The following is a 15,231-nucleotide window of genomic DNA, read 5'->3' as shown; positions in this document are numbered from 1 at the left end:
GACCCCTGGACTTCAGTAATTAAAACCACCACCATAGTGATGTCTTTTGAGTCTGACTATGTGCCAGGCACCATGCTCAGCATCTTTCAGGCATCCACTTATTCTCATAACAACCCTACAGGTGTAACTCTTCTATCACTATTTTACAGAGAAGGAGAAGGAGGGTCAGAGAAGTTGTGTAATTTCCCCCACATCACATCCCTGGCCCGTGTCAGAGCTGGATTTGCACACATATATGTCTTGGCAACCCACTCCAGTACTCTTGCCTGGAGAATCCCATGGACGGAGGAGCCTGGTAGGCTGCAGTCCATGGGGTCACGAGGAGTCAGACACAACTGAGTGACTTCACTTTCCTTTTCACTTTCACTCATTGGAGAAGGAAATGGCAACCCACTCCAGTGTTCCTTCCTGGAGAATCCCAGGGATGGGGGAGACTGGTGGGCTGCCATCCATGGGGTCGCACAGAGTCGGACACGATTGAAGCGACTTAGCAGCAGCAGCAGCAGCAGCATGTCTGACTCCAGAGTCTGGAACATCATCCAGTGCAGAATGCCATCCCAGTCAGCTGGACACCCATGAGCATCCTTGCTGGGTCTGAGGTGGAGGCCATAGATAAAAGTTGTTTGAGATCAAATTTATTTTTATTTTCATTAATTTATGTTTAATTGAGACTTTATGTTTGCATCACATAAGAGTGCACAAGTCCCTTAAGGATGATGACTGAATGTGGACCCCAGCGCAGCACCCAGGACATAGTGGAGGGAAATTAAAAGCTAGTGGAGTAAAGGAAGTGGGTGGGCAGTGGGGAGAAGGCAGGAGAACAGGGGGAGAAGAGAAACAGGAAGAGGAAAGACATTATTGAGGAAGAGTGGGGATGCCCCTGGCATTGGCCATCGGGCTGTGGATGGCTCCACCTGGCACCAAGCTGACGCCCACAGCACCAGATACAGGGTGCCCTGGACTTGCCAGGCCTGACCTGACCCATGCATACACCCCCCTCTGCTATGGTCTGGCTGCTCCTCTCCTGCCCCTGCTCCCCTCACCTCTGGTTGCTCTGTGGTTTCCTGGCACCCAGCCCAGACACGCTGCTAACTGCTGAGGGAGAAAGCTGGATGAGTCCGTGTTTAGAGCAGGTCCATTCAGTGGAGGACATGAAGTGAGGGCCCCCAATTCTCACATCTAGAGAGGATGGCTTTCCTCAAAGGGGAAATGTTGACTCTGGAAAGGTGCCAAAAGGAATCCTTTTTCTTCTTATCTTTCCAAGAAGGCTACTGGGTCTGAAGGCGAGCAGCTGACCGGTGAGGACTCATGTCCACTGGCCGCTGACCAGCAGAAAGTACCAGGGCTCTTTCTCACAAGAACAAGCCAGAGGGACGGGAGCAGAGACCTTCTTCCTTGCTGGGCTGGCCTACCTTTAAGAGTTAGTGTGAGGACTCACCCAGAGCAACAAAGTAGCGCTGTAGCCTCTTCCTCAAATGTGTGAGAGCCGGTGGGAGACACCACTGCTAAGTGGCTGAGGCTGAGGGAGGCTGTGTCCTTCCAGGATGATAAAAGTGGACACATACATCGTTTCTGATTTTCCATGATTCTGCCCACTCTCGTTTCCTGACTTGTTTTAGTTGACATAAGAAGAGAATTAACTTTTCATCCAAAAAATCAATGTTTATTGAGCCCCTACATGAGCCAGGCTCTCGGAATACAAGAGAGTCACTAGTCATTCCTAAAGGAGCTCAAGCCTAGGAGAGGCGATACTGCCAGTGCCTCTGCTCTCCTAGTACATGAACAGACTCCTTGCTGTGCGTCAGGCACTGGGCTGGGTTCTCTTCATAGACTAAACCATTCGGTTCCCACACAAACCCAATGAGCCACGTTATTGTGCCCATTGTATGGATGAGGAAACTGAGGCATAGAGAGGCTCAGGGACTTGCTCAAACTCATCAGTGGCAGAGTGGGGGCTCAAACCCATCCTGGCACTGCAGCCCACACTCCCCGCCACTGCCCTGGTCGCAGTGACTTGAGGGCTGAGCATGTTGTGCCCTGAGCTTGGCGCTCGGGCCCCTCCATGCTCATTGAATCATCACGACAGCCTTATGAAGTGACAGTTCACAAAGGCGCTTACAGAGGCAATGAGCAGCCTGAACACAGAGCAAATACAGATGTGCCTCCAGAGTCAGTGCCTAAATCACAGCTGCACGCTGACTTTGGCAGTATGATTCTAATAAGGTGACCAGTGCGGCGTGTGCCTCACAGGCTGCTTAGGAAAATGCTCTCCCTTGGTTACAGGTGCTGGGGGAGGCAGCCTCCTGCGGGTGGTGCCAAGTTTCACCATCCTCAGATTATTCCCTCTGCCAAGGTTTCCAGCTTCCTCCTTGAGTACCACCCTTCGCTAGGGCACTGAGCTGTAGACATCCTCAGGAAACTCAGGCCTGTGAACGGAGAAAACCCCACCCTGACCCGGTGGCACCTTGGTTAAGATAGCTCAGATGCAGAAGCCTGCCGGCCTGGAAGGCAGGAGAGGCGAGGCGCAGCCCAGGGGATGGGAAAGAGCCGCAGTGGGCGCACCTGCATTGCGGGAGGGGCAGGCCTCGGTGGTCCCTGTCACAGCGTTGATTGCTGTCGCCGCAATAAAAAGCCTGAGTCTCCCCGCCCTCCTCGGCGCTGCCATCACCACCACATGAATCAGTTATTTCATACAGTGATCTTGCCTCCTGGTGAGAAATAAGGTTAGAAAAGGACGCCTCCAGGGAGAGAAAGAAAGATAAAGAGTGCAAGCAGAGCGGTGGATGCTTCTACAGAGCCGGCCGCCTCGGGGCGGAGCCTGTTGCCATAGGAACCGCGCCCGGGCTGCGTCTGGACCGATGGCTGTTTCCGGGCACCGCCTGGCCTTGGAAGCCAGGCTCTGGGAGATTGGCCGCCACCTGGGATTATTTCCTTAGACTAGAGTTCTGGAAGCGGAAATACTTGGTCAACAGACATGAACTTTTGTAAGGTTCTCTCTGAATTATATCTTGGTTAAAAAATAATCCTTTTTATGGGACAGGAACGCGGGGAAGAGGGAGTCAGGGTCCAGCAAGGCGTTACCAGCAGCGCAGCCGCCCCGGGACCTTCAGGTCAGGGCTGTGGCCCTCCCAGCTCAGGGCTTGGCTGGGCCTCGGCCCCGGCCTTGGCAGGGCAGTCACCGGGGGAAGTTTGCCGCCTAGAATCCCGGACTCTAAATCCCAACCTGGTAGTCAGAGCCACTGCGGTGATTACTTCAACAAGGTAAACCGCCGAGGCAAGCTGGAGCTCGGCGCTGCCTTGGGTTTAATTGTCCAAATGAAAAGTGTGATTGTGAAACTGGCTGAGGGAAAAACAACCCTTGGTCTTGATGTGCTCATCAGTATGGACATCAGTAATTAGGGACCCAGAGTTAGGACTGGGAGCTTCTCTTCCAGGGATGCTGAGGACAGATGGTCGACTTAAACTTACTGAGGCCAAAGAACAGTAAAACAAAAGAGCATTTTGTTCGCTTGCTTTTGCTTGTTATTTTTGTCATAGTCAGAGCAAGACAAAGAATAAGGAAGGGTTAGCATGCTGCTGGGATGTCTGATGGATTGCAGAATCGTGTTCTGCTTCAGTCTTTTGTGTGAAGGACATCTTTGGGCTGAGAAGGGGCTTCTGAGGGCAAGAAGAAGAAACTCAGATAAGGAAAGGCCAGCAACACAGCATGGTTGTGGGTTCAAGCTGCCAACCAGACCCACAAGACACAGAGATTTTAATGTAATAGTATGGTTAGTAATCATCGGCACAGGAGGCAAAGCAGGCGGCATAGCAGCTTCACCATGTTGCGAGGCTCAGAGCTTCTTACCCCGCTCCCCTACTTGGAATGTGTACCAGAGATAAAAGCCCGCGGAGGAGAGCACAAGTCGTAGCCCCCTTTTCCCACCCGCCTTTTACGTCATTCCAGTTGTGCAGCCACCTCGGAGTTCCACTCATGGACACCAGAATGAGGCAGATGTAACATTCTCCATGTATATCAACTCGGTTCATGAGAGAACGCTGCTACGGGAAAGCCAGGCCCTTCTCAGGTGGGTCTGCATCAGCCCAGGCCTTGTGGTAGCTTTTCACCCATAGTAGAGGCTAGGGGTTGAATTACATCCCTCAAAAAGATATGTTCAAGTTGCAAACCCCACTACCTTTGGGTGTGGCCTGTCTAGGAAGGGCTGTCCTGACACCTGGGACCCAATCAACATGCCTGTGACTTGGAGGCAGGAAACTCTGTCCCCAGGAGTGATTTTGAGAAGTTCTGCTCATGTCTCATGTATTTTTGGGTCATCACTGCCTAGTACACCACCTGGCAAATAATAATATGTAAAATGTATGACATTAAATGGTAACCCCCACTCCCCCTCCCCCCCAAAAAATTAAATGGTAATTCCAAGATGAGTTCTGGTGTGAGTTCCTGGGCTGTAACTGGGTCAGCTGGTTCTGTCTTCATCCACAGAACCCCACTAGGTTAAAGCCAACTTGGGCCATCTCTCTTTGCAAGGACACTTTTATAGGGAAGATCGTTTCTGCTTCATCAACCATTATTTTCAAATAGTCCCCTTTGGTATAGGACCTCTCCACCCCACTGAAGAATGACTCCTAGACTCCAGGGTGAGTGGTCTGTGTTGCCTCTGCCAAAGGAGAGGAGAGGACTGCCTCCTGGAGTCCAAGCCAAACCATTCACCCAAGTCAGTTGCAAAGAGTCTGGACTGACAGGAAGAGCCTGGTTCTGAGGGGTCACTTGTGGGGTACTGATCTGTAAAATCCATCCTAACAATATCTCCTCTCCAGTCACTCAACCCTGGACTGGAAATAATCATTCCTTACCATCTTCTTTCAGAAGACCATTTGGCAACAATATTCAGAAAGGCTTTTGAAAACAAAGATTATAAAATAAAACAACAACTAAATGACGATTTTATTAGGTCGACTCTATAGGCTCCCGGTTTTTAGGCTGCCTCCTCCTAGTTGGTTGCGTTTACCTTTCCCTCAAAGACATCCCCTCTCTAGCCAGCTGGCTTTGTTGCACTGTGGGATTTGCTGACCCCTGTCCCGGCCTTTGCCCATCCTTGAGGGGCATTGTGGCACCGTGAGAGAAGAGCTATGCCAGCCACAAGGCCCGAACTCTAGTTCAGCTCACTGCCCAATGGCCGCTGCACTCTGGGCTGGTCTTGTAAACCTTCTGAACCTCGGTTTCCACTAAAGTAATAAGATACCTGCTCTTGTTACTGCCCACAGCATGACAGGCCGATAAGTAAGGCAAGTTGTTGGGGCAAGGAGCAGCAACTGTATTCAGAAAGCCAGCAGGTCAAGATGATGGACTAGTGCCCCACACAACCATCTTCCCCAAGTTAGAATTCAGGCTTTTTTTTTTGTTTCAACAGAGTCATTATTTTGTTTTATTTATCTACTTTTTGGTTATACCATTCCAGCTTCCCAGGTGGCTCAGTGGTAAAGAATCTGTCTGCCAATGCAGCAGACACAGGAGACCCAGGTTCAATCCCTGGGTTAAGAAGATCCCGTGGAGGAGAAAATGGCAACCCACTCCAGTATTCTTGCCTGGAAAATTCCATGGACAGAGGAGCCTGGTGGGCTATAGTCCATGGGGTTGCAAAGAATCGGACAAGACTGAGGGACGTCAGTTTCCTGACGGGATCAAACCCAGGCCCACAGCAGTGAAAGTGCAGAGTCTTAACCACTTGGTGCCCAGGGAATTCCCCAGGCTTCTTTTCTACTAAAAAGGGAAGGGGTATGGTTGGTTGCAGCAAACCTTTTGGTACCAGAATCCTTTGTTCTCGCAGCTATCCAGTCAAAATGTTCCTGTAAACCTCCTAAAAGACATTATTCTCTGTTCTGCAACTTTTTTTCTTATATGAATGGAAAAGTGTTATACTTTTAAAGGCCAGAGCCTTGAGAGAGGGCCATCCTGTATATTTCAGGCTGTAGACAGCCTTCTTAACTTAGAGCAAAGGCAATAGAATACAAAAGTTAAAGCAAAAGAAACAGATCCAATATGGAGTCAGATTTGTCCTTCCCTGTTAAATTCTGTCTCTGGGTTTGCTTTGCTTTGTATTATGAAGGTGCTTTCTAAATTCTAAACCACAAAGCAGGTACGAAGAATTGCCTTTCCATAATGGTGTCTGATCCAACTATTTTCCAGCTCTGAGATGAGCAGAACCTTTCCATGATGTTGTATCGCTGATCCATTTGTAGGGCTCTGTCACTGCACATCTGCTTCCTGGCTGCTTGCTATGTGACAGGCACTGCATAGGGGCTGTGGAGTTAGAGGTAAGAGATGGAGCTGGCAGTAGTTTCCAGCAAGGGATGCTGTGGAGCTCATGAGCAGACACCCAGTCCACATGGGGATGGGAGGGTCTGGGATGGAAGGAGCCACAGGGAATCCTTCCTAAAATGCGGCTGTCTTTGTGGAGTTCTGGAGGACTTGAAGGAGTTAACCCAGGAGAGGAGTCAGAAGAGCTTGCGTGTTCCTCTCAGAACAAGCGGTATGTTTCCTACATTGGTTTCAGCAGAGTGAGGGGACAGAGATATTTGTAGGAGACCCTCCCGTGTGCTGGGGGATGGCAGGCATCCTGCCTCAGGCACTAAACCTCAGTAGTATCTCCCCACCCCCAGCCCCCAGACACATAATCAGTAGGACAGTCAAAAATGCCCCTTCCCATTCCTGAATGCGTACCCCACGGCTCCATCAGGGGGATCGGTGCCCTTCCCTGGTTGAGAAATTCTGCTTAAAAACGCATGGTGGCATGACTTAGGAACCAGAGTGTGACTGGGGAGGCTACAACATGGAAAAAAAAATGAGGAAGGCAGAGGGCAGATCATAAATGGCCCTAAATGCCATCCTAAGAGGTTTATGTTCTAGCAGAGATGTCCTTGATTGGAGATAAGTAGACTGTACACAAAGGACTTTGAATTGAACCTGACACGTAATACATCAGTAAATTTCAGTTCTCTATCTCCCAGGGTCCTGCCAAGCCCAGTTCTATTAGCACCTCTCGTGTTCTTACACGTGTGCACTGTCTGTATACTTCCTGAGTGACCACAGTCCAACTGGCTGAGGACAGTTAGCTCTCTAACATCTATCCAACTGGAGGGAAACACTGGACGGGGGACCCGACAGCACCACGAAGTCTGCACGGCACGCAGCAGACTCAAGGATCTTGGGCTCATCTCTGCTCTTGGGGCTTTACCCTCTGGCTGCAGAAGGTCTCAATGCAACTCCAACCCAGAAAGAATCTATAGTTAAAGAAACTAGTGGTTTCTTTAGAAACCACTAGTCAAGGACTTAACCATTCCCAACTGCAATTGTCTGCTTACTCATGCATCTCCCACTCTGAACGGTGATCTTCCTGAAGGCTGAGCCACCGTTCTGTTTGTCTCTTTATCCTCAGAGCCTGCTCAATGCCTGGCACATGCTAGACCTTCAGTGACTGAGTGAGTAGGTGAAGCTTCTCTGACTGCAAGCCGGGCAACAAGACCAAGGATCCCTCCCACTTTTTCACCGTCCTGTGAGAACAGAGACTCACTCCAAGTGTATGCCCCATAGTTTGGGTTGAGAGGAGGGGTCAGAAGAAATGATGTCAGAGGGGAGGACTAGATTTCGATGAATTTGGCTACTGGATTCATCATGGTCAGTAAATTTCATCAGAAACACAAGAGGAGAGGAGAGTCCTGTCTTAAGAAGTCAGGGACTGTTGTGATAGCCTGTCTTAGGAAAAAGACGTTGTAGCTTGGCATGGGATGTGCCTGCCTTTAGTTCCCAGAGTGGATTCTAATTAAATTGTAAACTTCTAGCAAACACCTATATATGAATGTTTATCGGAGAAGGCAATGGCAACCCACTCCAGTACTCTTGCCTGGAACATCCCATGGATGGAGGAGCCTGGTAGGCTGCAGTCCATGGGGTTGCTAGGAGTCTGACACGACTCAGCAACTTCACTTTCACTTTTCACTGTCATGCATTGGAGAAGGAAATGGCAACCCACTCCAGTGTTCTTGCCTGGAGAATCCCAGGGATGGGGGAGCCTGGTGGGCTGCCGTCTATGGGGTCGCACAGAGTCGGACACGACTGAAGCGACTTAGCAGCAGCAGCAGCATATATGAATGTTTATAGCAGCATTATTTATAACAGCCAAAAAGTTGAAACAACCCAAATGTCCATAAACAAAATATCCATCTGCTTATCTGTACAATGGAATATTTTTCAGCCATATAAAAGAATGAAGTGCTGATACAAGCCACATGGATGAACCTTGGAACTGTTCTGTAAGTGAAGTAAGGCAGACCCCTAGATCAACATTATTCAGATCAGATCAGATCAGTCGCTCAGTCATGTCCGACTCTTTGCGACCCCATGAATCGCAGCACGCCAGGCCTCCCTGTCCATCACCAACTCCCGGATTTCACTCAGACTCACATCCATCGAGTGAGTGATGCCATCCAGCTATCTCATCTTCTGTCGTCCCCTTCTCCTCCTGCCCCCAATCCCTCCGAGCATCAGAGTCTTTTCCAATGAGTCAACTCTTCGAATCAGGTGGCCAAAGTACTGGAGTTTCAGCTTTAGCATCATTCCTTCCAAAGAAATCCCAGGGCTGATCTCCTTCAGAATGGACTGGTTGGATCTCCTTGCAGTCCAAGGGACTCTCAAGAGTCTTCTCCAACACCACAGTTCAAAAGCATCAATTCTTCGGCGCTCAGCCTTCTTCACAGTCCAACTCTCACATCCATACATGACCACAGGAAAAACCATAGCCTTGACTAGACGAACCTTTGTTGGCAAAGTAATGTCTCTGCTTTTGAATATGCTATCTAGGTTGGTCATAACTTTCCTTCCAAGGAGTAAGCGTCTTTTAATTTCATGGCTGCAGTCACCATCTGCAGTGATTTTGGAGCCCAAAAAAATAAAGTCTGACACTGTTTCCATTGTTTCCCCATATATTTATTATATGATCCCATTTGTGTAACAGGCCAGAATAGGGAAATCTGTAGGGACAAAAGACTGAAGGCAGGAGAAGGGGACGACAGAGGATGATTTAGTTGGACGGCATGACCAACTCAATGGACATGAATTTGAGCAAGCTCTGGGAGTTGGTGATGGACAAGGAAGCCTGGTGTGCTGCAATCCATGGGGTCACAAAGAGTCGCACACGACTGAGTGACTGAACTGAACAGATAGAGACAAAAAGTAGATTAGTGGCTGCTTAGGACTGTGGGGGATGGGAAAGTAGGGAGTAATAGCTAAAGGGAACAGCTTTAAAAAACTTTTTTAAAATTGAGGTATAGTTGATTTATAGTGTGTTAGTTTCCAGTGTACTGCAAAGTGATTCAATTATACTTTTTTCAGATTCTTTTCCATTATACTTCATTATAAGATGTTGAATATAGTTGCTATGCGATACAGTAGGACCTTGTTGTTTAACTATTTTCTATCTGCTAATATATAAAATCGTATGTGTATCTGCTAATCTCAGAGTCCTAAATTATCTCTCCTTTGGTACCCATAAGTTTGTTTCCTATGTCTGTGAGTCTCTTTCTGTTTTGTGAATAAGTTTATTTGTATCATTTTTTTTACATTCTATGTATAAGTGATATTGTTGCAGGAAAGGGACCCCTTACAGGGCTGGAAACTGGGCTCTGGGCTCTTGTCTAACGCTCAGAAATGAATTGTCCGAGGAGACACATGTGCTGACAAAGCAAGAGATTTTATTGGGAAAGGGCGCCCGGGTGGAGAGCAGTAGGGTAAGGGAACCCAGGAGAACTGCTCTGCCACGTGGCTCTCAATGTCAGGTTTTATGGTGATGGGATTAGTTTCCGGGTGGTCTTTGGCCAATCATTCTAATTCAGAGTCTTCCCTGGTGGCGCACGCATCACTCAGCCAAGATGGATGCTGGCGAGGGGGATTCTGGGAAGTGGACGGACACTCGGTGTCTCCTTTCGACCTTTCCCGAACTCTTCCAGTTGGTGGTGGCTTATTAGTTCCGTATTCCTTATCAGGATCTCCTGTCATAAAACAACTCATGCAAATGGTTACTATGGTACCTGGCCAGGGTGGGCAGTTTCAATCAGTGTGCTTCCCCTAACAATATCACATGATACTTGACTTTATCTGGTTTATTTCACTTAGTATGATCATCTCTAGGTCCATCCATGTTGCTGCAAAGGACATTATTTCCTTCTTTTCATAGCTGAGTAGTGTTCTGTGGTGCATGTATGTGTATATAGTTACCACATCTTTACCCATTTGCCTGTCGATGGGTGTTTAGGCTGTTTCCACGCCTTGGCTGTTGTCAGCAGGGCCGCTGTGAACATTGGGATGCATGTATCTTTTCAAACTAGAGTTTTCTCCAGATCAATGCTCAAAAGCAGGATTGCAGAATCATATGGCAGCACTATTTTTAGTTTTTTAAGGAGTATCCATACTGTTCTCCATAGTGGCTATACCAGTTTGCATTCTCAGCAGCAGTGCTGGAGAGTTGCTTTTTCTTTACTCCCTCTCTTGCATTTATTGTTTGTAGACTTTTAAATGATGAAAACTGTACACTTGAAGTGGGTGAATTGTGTAGTATGTGAATTATATCTCAATAAAGCTGTTAAAAAACAAAACTTCTAAAGCAGGTGTTAACCTGGGCTTTTGAGAACTGTGTACTATGTCAATTTGGGCATGTCTCTGCATTTTTCTGAATTTGTCAAGTCCACCAAATTCTTTGTGACCTTCCCCTCCTGCCCCTCTGCAGAGCTGAGTGCCCCTTCACCGGGCTTGCTGCAATGCCTGATTACATGGAAAGGATTTAATGAATATTAATGTTATTAAACATGCAAATTCAGTTTTTATCATTTAAATAAAATAATTAGTGTCTACTTTTAAACTAGTAACTAACAAAGGAATAGAAAGCAATGCATTTCCCTGCTCCATTGCTATAGAAAGGGAATGATTATGGATTCCATTCTGATATATAGGATTTTTATATTCTAAAGTATTGTTTGTAATATGAAGACCTAACTTTTTATGTGGCTTCTTGCTGGTCATTTTTGTTACCAAAGCCTTTTCAGGATCAGTTAAATGACCTGATAGAGGAGTTATGTTAATATTTTGACAAGTTTGACAAGTTTCTAACCTTTGAGAACTTTGGCGTCATCAGAAAAACAAAAGGTTCTGTTGGCCCCCTGAAATATTGACTTACATGATTTTTTTCTGAATGGTTAGAATGACAAAAAACAGAGAAATATCATTTGCATGATTTGACTTTGAGGAACTGTATTTTATAGACCCTTTCCTGGGTAAGACCAAGAAGGGAAAAAGTAGAGCCTTATTGAACTGGGCTGTTTTGCATTTTTAAAAAAATTTGCATTGGTGTTTCAAGCTAGTTAAAAAATCTAAGGAAATAGATTTTTTTTTTTTCCTTACTAAGGGAAGTGAGTTTGTGCTCTCCAGCTCCACCCAAACAGCCTTCTAAATTCGAACTTTTCCTACTGAGCTCCCGCGTGCCTAATTTCTTCCTGGGATCTTTCGCCACTGCATCCCCTTTCGCTTACTTAGCGGCACACCCTCTTTCCAGTTGGTTGGTAAGCCTGTCGGCTGTGGGCGCAGGGAGCTATGCACAGTCCTCCCCCTGGTAACCGTGCAGCCCGGTTCTGGTGATGGTGCCGCGGCCCAGCACAGGAGCGTGGAAACAGCTGACTGCTGACTCAGAGGGGAGCGCAAGCCACCCACGAATCTCATTGCAGCTCGCTGCTGCATCCCGATCCCATAATCCCTTGCTTGGTCTGCTGCAGTCTTTTCAACAGACGCTGAGTGAGAAAAAGATGTCCTGGGAGATAAAGGTTGATTGGTTTGAATACCGAAAGGGGTCTCCCACTTGTTAATGACCCAGAAACGTCCCTGCCGACTTTCCTGAGCCTTCTCTTGTCTCCTCCATTTTTCTCTTCCTGTCTTCTGTTCATGAGCTGGCACATCACTCCATAGAGCAGAAGATATGCTGGGCTGCTGATGATGGCTGCATTGCATGGTAGGGAATTTTAACCAGTCTCTTTGCATGGTGCTTCCAGACTCGAGAGAGAGCAGAAATGCGCATTGTTCTTTTGGGTGGCTGCGGGCTGCAGCGCCAGGTGGGGGAAGATGTCGTTCATTAGTCTGTCTGCAGAAATGGGTAGGTCCTCGGTGTTCATGCTGCTTAGTCTTAGGCCAGGGGAATAACTAATTCATCCTGCTGCCTCTGTTCTGGCGTTTACCCCTCTCTTCTCTCTAATGGTGATGTAGTATGCTCTGTAACTATCAGACAGAGGGAGACCCACTCTGCTTAAACAAAAGCATCAAATTAGCAAGAATAGGGCGATCATCATGCCAGATTTTTCTTATCAAGTTTCTAATGTGATCTAACTGGATCTTTATTTTTACTAGTTTTATTTTAATGTGTATATAGGCCTATTTTAAATATAAGATTTTTTTCCCTGTGCATCTTGCTGTTGGGTACAAAAATGGGGATGAAATGTTTAATTTGCAGGATTCCTTCCTCAGTACCCCAGGGTAGAGGAGACTGTGTGATTCGACCCTCCCCCACTGAGTCCTCTGTTAGGGAACCCTGGGGTTGAGTGCCACAGTTCCCAGTTACCATTGGAAACCCAGTCATTCATAATGCATGACTCGACCCTCTGAATTCTGAATGCCATTGATGATCAGAAAATGTGCAGGAGAACATTTGGGGCCTTTTCTGACTTTTTTTTTTTTTTTTTTTTTTTGCTGCCTTTGAAATAGACTCAAATCTGGGTGGAGTTCAATGGCAGCACTACATAGAAAGGGGGAAAAAAAGATCTTGGGTTGGACCTTAGGTTTGCTTCCTGAAACAGTAGGCATCATTTTTGTATCCAAGAGCTGTTTGTGCAACGATGCCCCACCCTGCCATTATTCCTTATTGGGGTGTGGGGCAGGGGATTAGGAGAGCAAGTAGGAAGGCTATTATTTTAAATTAAAAATTGAATGTTAATTAGTAGATTTCTGAACCCAAAGGTAAAATGATATTTCTGTCTTAAGAAAAGATGGTTTCACTATCAGCTTTAAGGAACAGGTCCATAGATTCAGAACAAGGCATTTTAAACATTATTAGTTCAATTCTTTGGTTTAGATCATCTTACAGTAGTTTTATTCCTCATGAGTAAATTGTGAGTGGTTTTTTGTTCTCGGCTTTGTTTTAATCAGACTGTGTAAGGAAAGCCATTTGTTTGCCCAGATTCTTGAATCGATTTCCTAAGTATTAGGATTCACTCCTGTCCACTGTGAACCTGTTTCCTGGAGCCTTTCAGTATTTTTGGACAGATGCTTTAGCAGCATCCTTCCTAACCCACTGTGTTGTTAAATAACGCACGCCCCTCCAGAGTGAGCACACAATGAGAAGTTTCGTGTGTGCCGTGGTGGAGAAAGCATCTCTGTTGCAGAGATGTGAACAGTGGCCTTTCCTAAACCTCCAAGTGTTTCTTTCCAGTTTTCTCCTAGAAAGACACGAGGGGTTGGCACTGGAAAGGTTAAAACACTGCTGAATGTAAAAATGTTCTCTGGTAGAATGTGCTGTTTCAAGAAACAAGAACACAGCATATATATATAACCCACACATTTTAAAATGGAGAATAAAATCCATACATATTTTCACCATAGTTAATGTTATAATCCTGGGATGACTTAATTTTTTATTTATATGATAACAAAAGTTGAGTGATTTTGTTGCTTGTGAAATATGGTAAAAAAAATACTCATTCTTTGTCTTACTAAAGTAAAAATGTCCTTCACTTGGATTTCTTTGGACATTAATTTCTCTAAACTCAGGACTTTCTTTTACCTATCCTTATTAAGTAGAAAAAAATCCTAAACATGTAGCTATTTATTTAACTAAGCTTAATTTTTAAGACTCCCTTGTGCTTTTTTTTCATTACCTCTCTGATAAAACTAAGACTTCAGCCAAATATTTATGTGTATTATTGAGATGTATAGGAGAGAAATACTTCCAAACTTAAAAAATTGCCACAAATTTTTTACAGTCATTTTTTTTTCTTTTAAAAAATGTGACCAAGTTACTTCTAATTGTGGTAAAATTCTCATTTGTACACACCCGTGATTACTTTTCAAAAAAAAAATCTAATACCATCTGTGTCCCTTTATTACTTATATAAGAATTTTAGTGTAGATTTATAGGATCTGCTATTAGGATTCTTTGAATATCATTATTATGCAGTTTATCAGAATTGACCAGATCAGGCTTCCTCGAAGAATTTGCAGGTTCAGATTAGACCAAATACTGAGGAAAAAGAAACCAAATGTAATTATTCAAATAACATCATTGGAGGAGATATTCATTCCTGCTTTTTACATGTCAGTCTCCCCTTTTCTACTTTACCTACTCTGCCTTCATATTCTCTATTGAGGATTCCATTCTTCTAAGTGCTTTTATTATTATTATTAGAAACTTACTAGTTTAAGTAAACATTTATTCTAATCAACAACAGATTTAAATAATATGCTTCCGGGGGAAAAACGTATTGCTGCTATATATGCCTGTGTCTTTTGAAGTTCCGATGTAGAATAGATTTCTCTTCCCCTTTCTCGCTAATCTCACCCACCTCCTGGGGCTTAGGGCCCTGGCTGCCCTCTGCCTTTCCCCAGAATATTCAGCCTCTTTGTGTAGTCCCCAAGGAAAGCAAGGGAAGAGACTTGGCAAGGTGATGGATGTGGGGAGAGGAGACCCAACTCACCCTGACCTGTCCCAGGGCACTGTCAGATGAATGTCAATTAGCCTGACGACTTAACACTCCCCATCACACAGACCTAGCCTTCTGGAACTTAGAAAACCCAAAGCAGATCTTAAGAACTGACTACGGAAGGTGAGTACTTTCAGGAAGAAGGCAATGGCAAATGTTGGCAAACTAAAGAAAGAGGTAGAGGAAACAGGCATAAACTGTCATATCACAAGTTGGGGGCTTGACTTAAAAATCAGCTTCCATATGGTCAAGCTCAGCAGTCTGGGGGAGCTGTCATACATCTGACCCTGGGAAGGAGAACCCTTGGAAAGCTTGGGCACACGCCTCCCTGGAGACAGAAGTTAAAGCCGATGGCTTCCTGAGGCCCCTGCCCCGCCTCCGCGCACACTCACATTCCTCCCATCAAGAAAGATACTGCATCTGGCTTTTCTAATTTACAAAATG

The 15,231-nt window shown here is 45.9% G+C and overlaps 1 protein-coding gene across 8 annotated transcripts in view; it reads left to right on the top strand.

The window, feature by feature from the left end:
* Positions 1 to 15,231, top strand: part of TRIM2 (tripartite motif containing 2) — a 132,473-nt gene that overhangs the window by 47,554 nt on the left and 69,688 nt on the right. The window contains exon 1 of one of the 8 annotated variants that reach the window (XM_055550895.1): positions 11,901 to 12,050. The exons of the other annotated variants lie outside the window; for them this stretch is intronic. Within the exon in view, the coding sequence (XP_055406870.1) occupies positions 12,048 to 12,050 (3 nt within the window). The 5' untranslated portion in view covers positions 11,901 to 12,047. Of the gene's footprint in view, positions 1 to 11,900; positions 12,051 to 15,231 lie in introns of those variants that run through there. 8 annotated transcript variants of the gene reach the window in all.

Source organism: Bubalus kerabau, chromosome 16 (assembly GCF_029407905.1).
Source record: "Bubalus kerabau isolate K-KA32 ecotype Philippines breed swamp buffalo chromosome 16, PCC_UOA_SB_1v2, whole genome shotgun sequence".
NCBI lineage: Eukaryota > Metazoa > Chordata > Mammalia > Artiodactyla > Bovidae > Bubalus > Bubalus kerabau.
The sequence above is the reverse complement of the archived record's forward strand: the minus strand, read 5'-3'. Positions and strand labels throughout refer to the sequence as shown.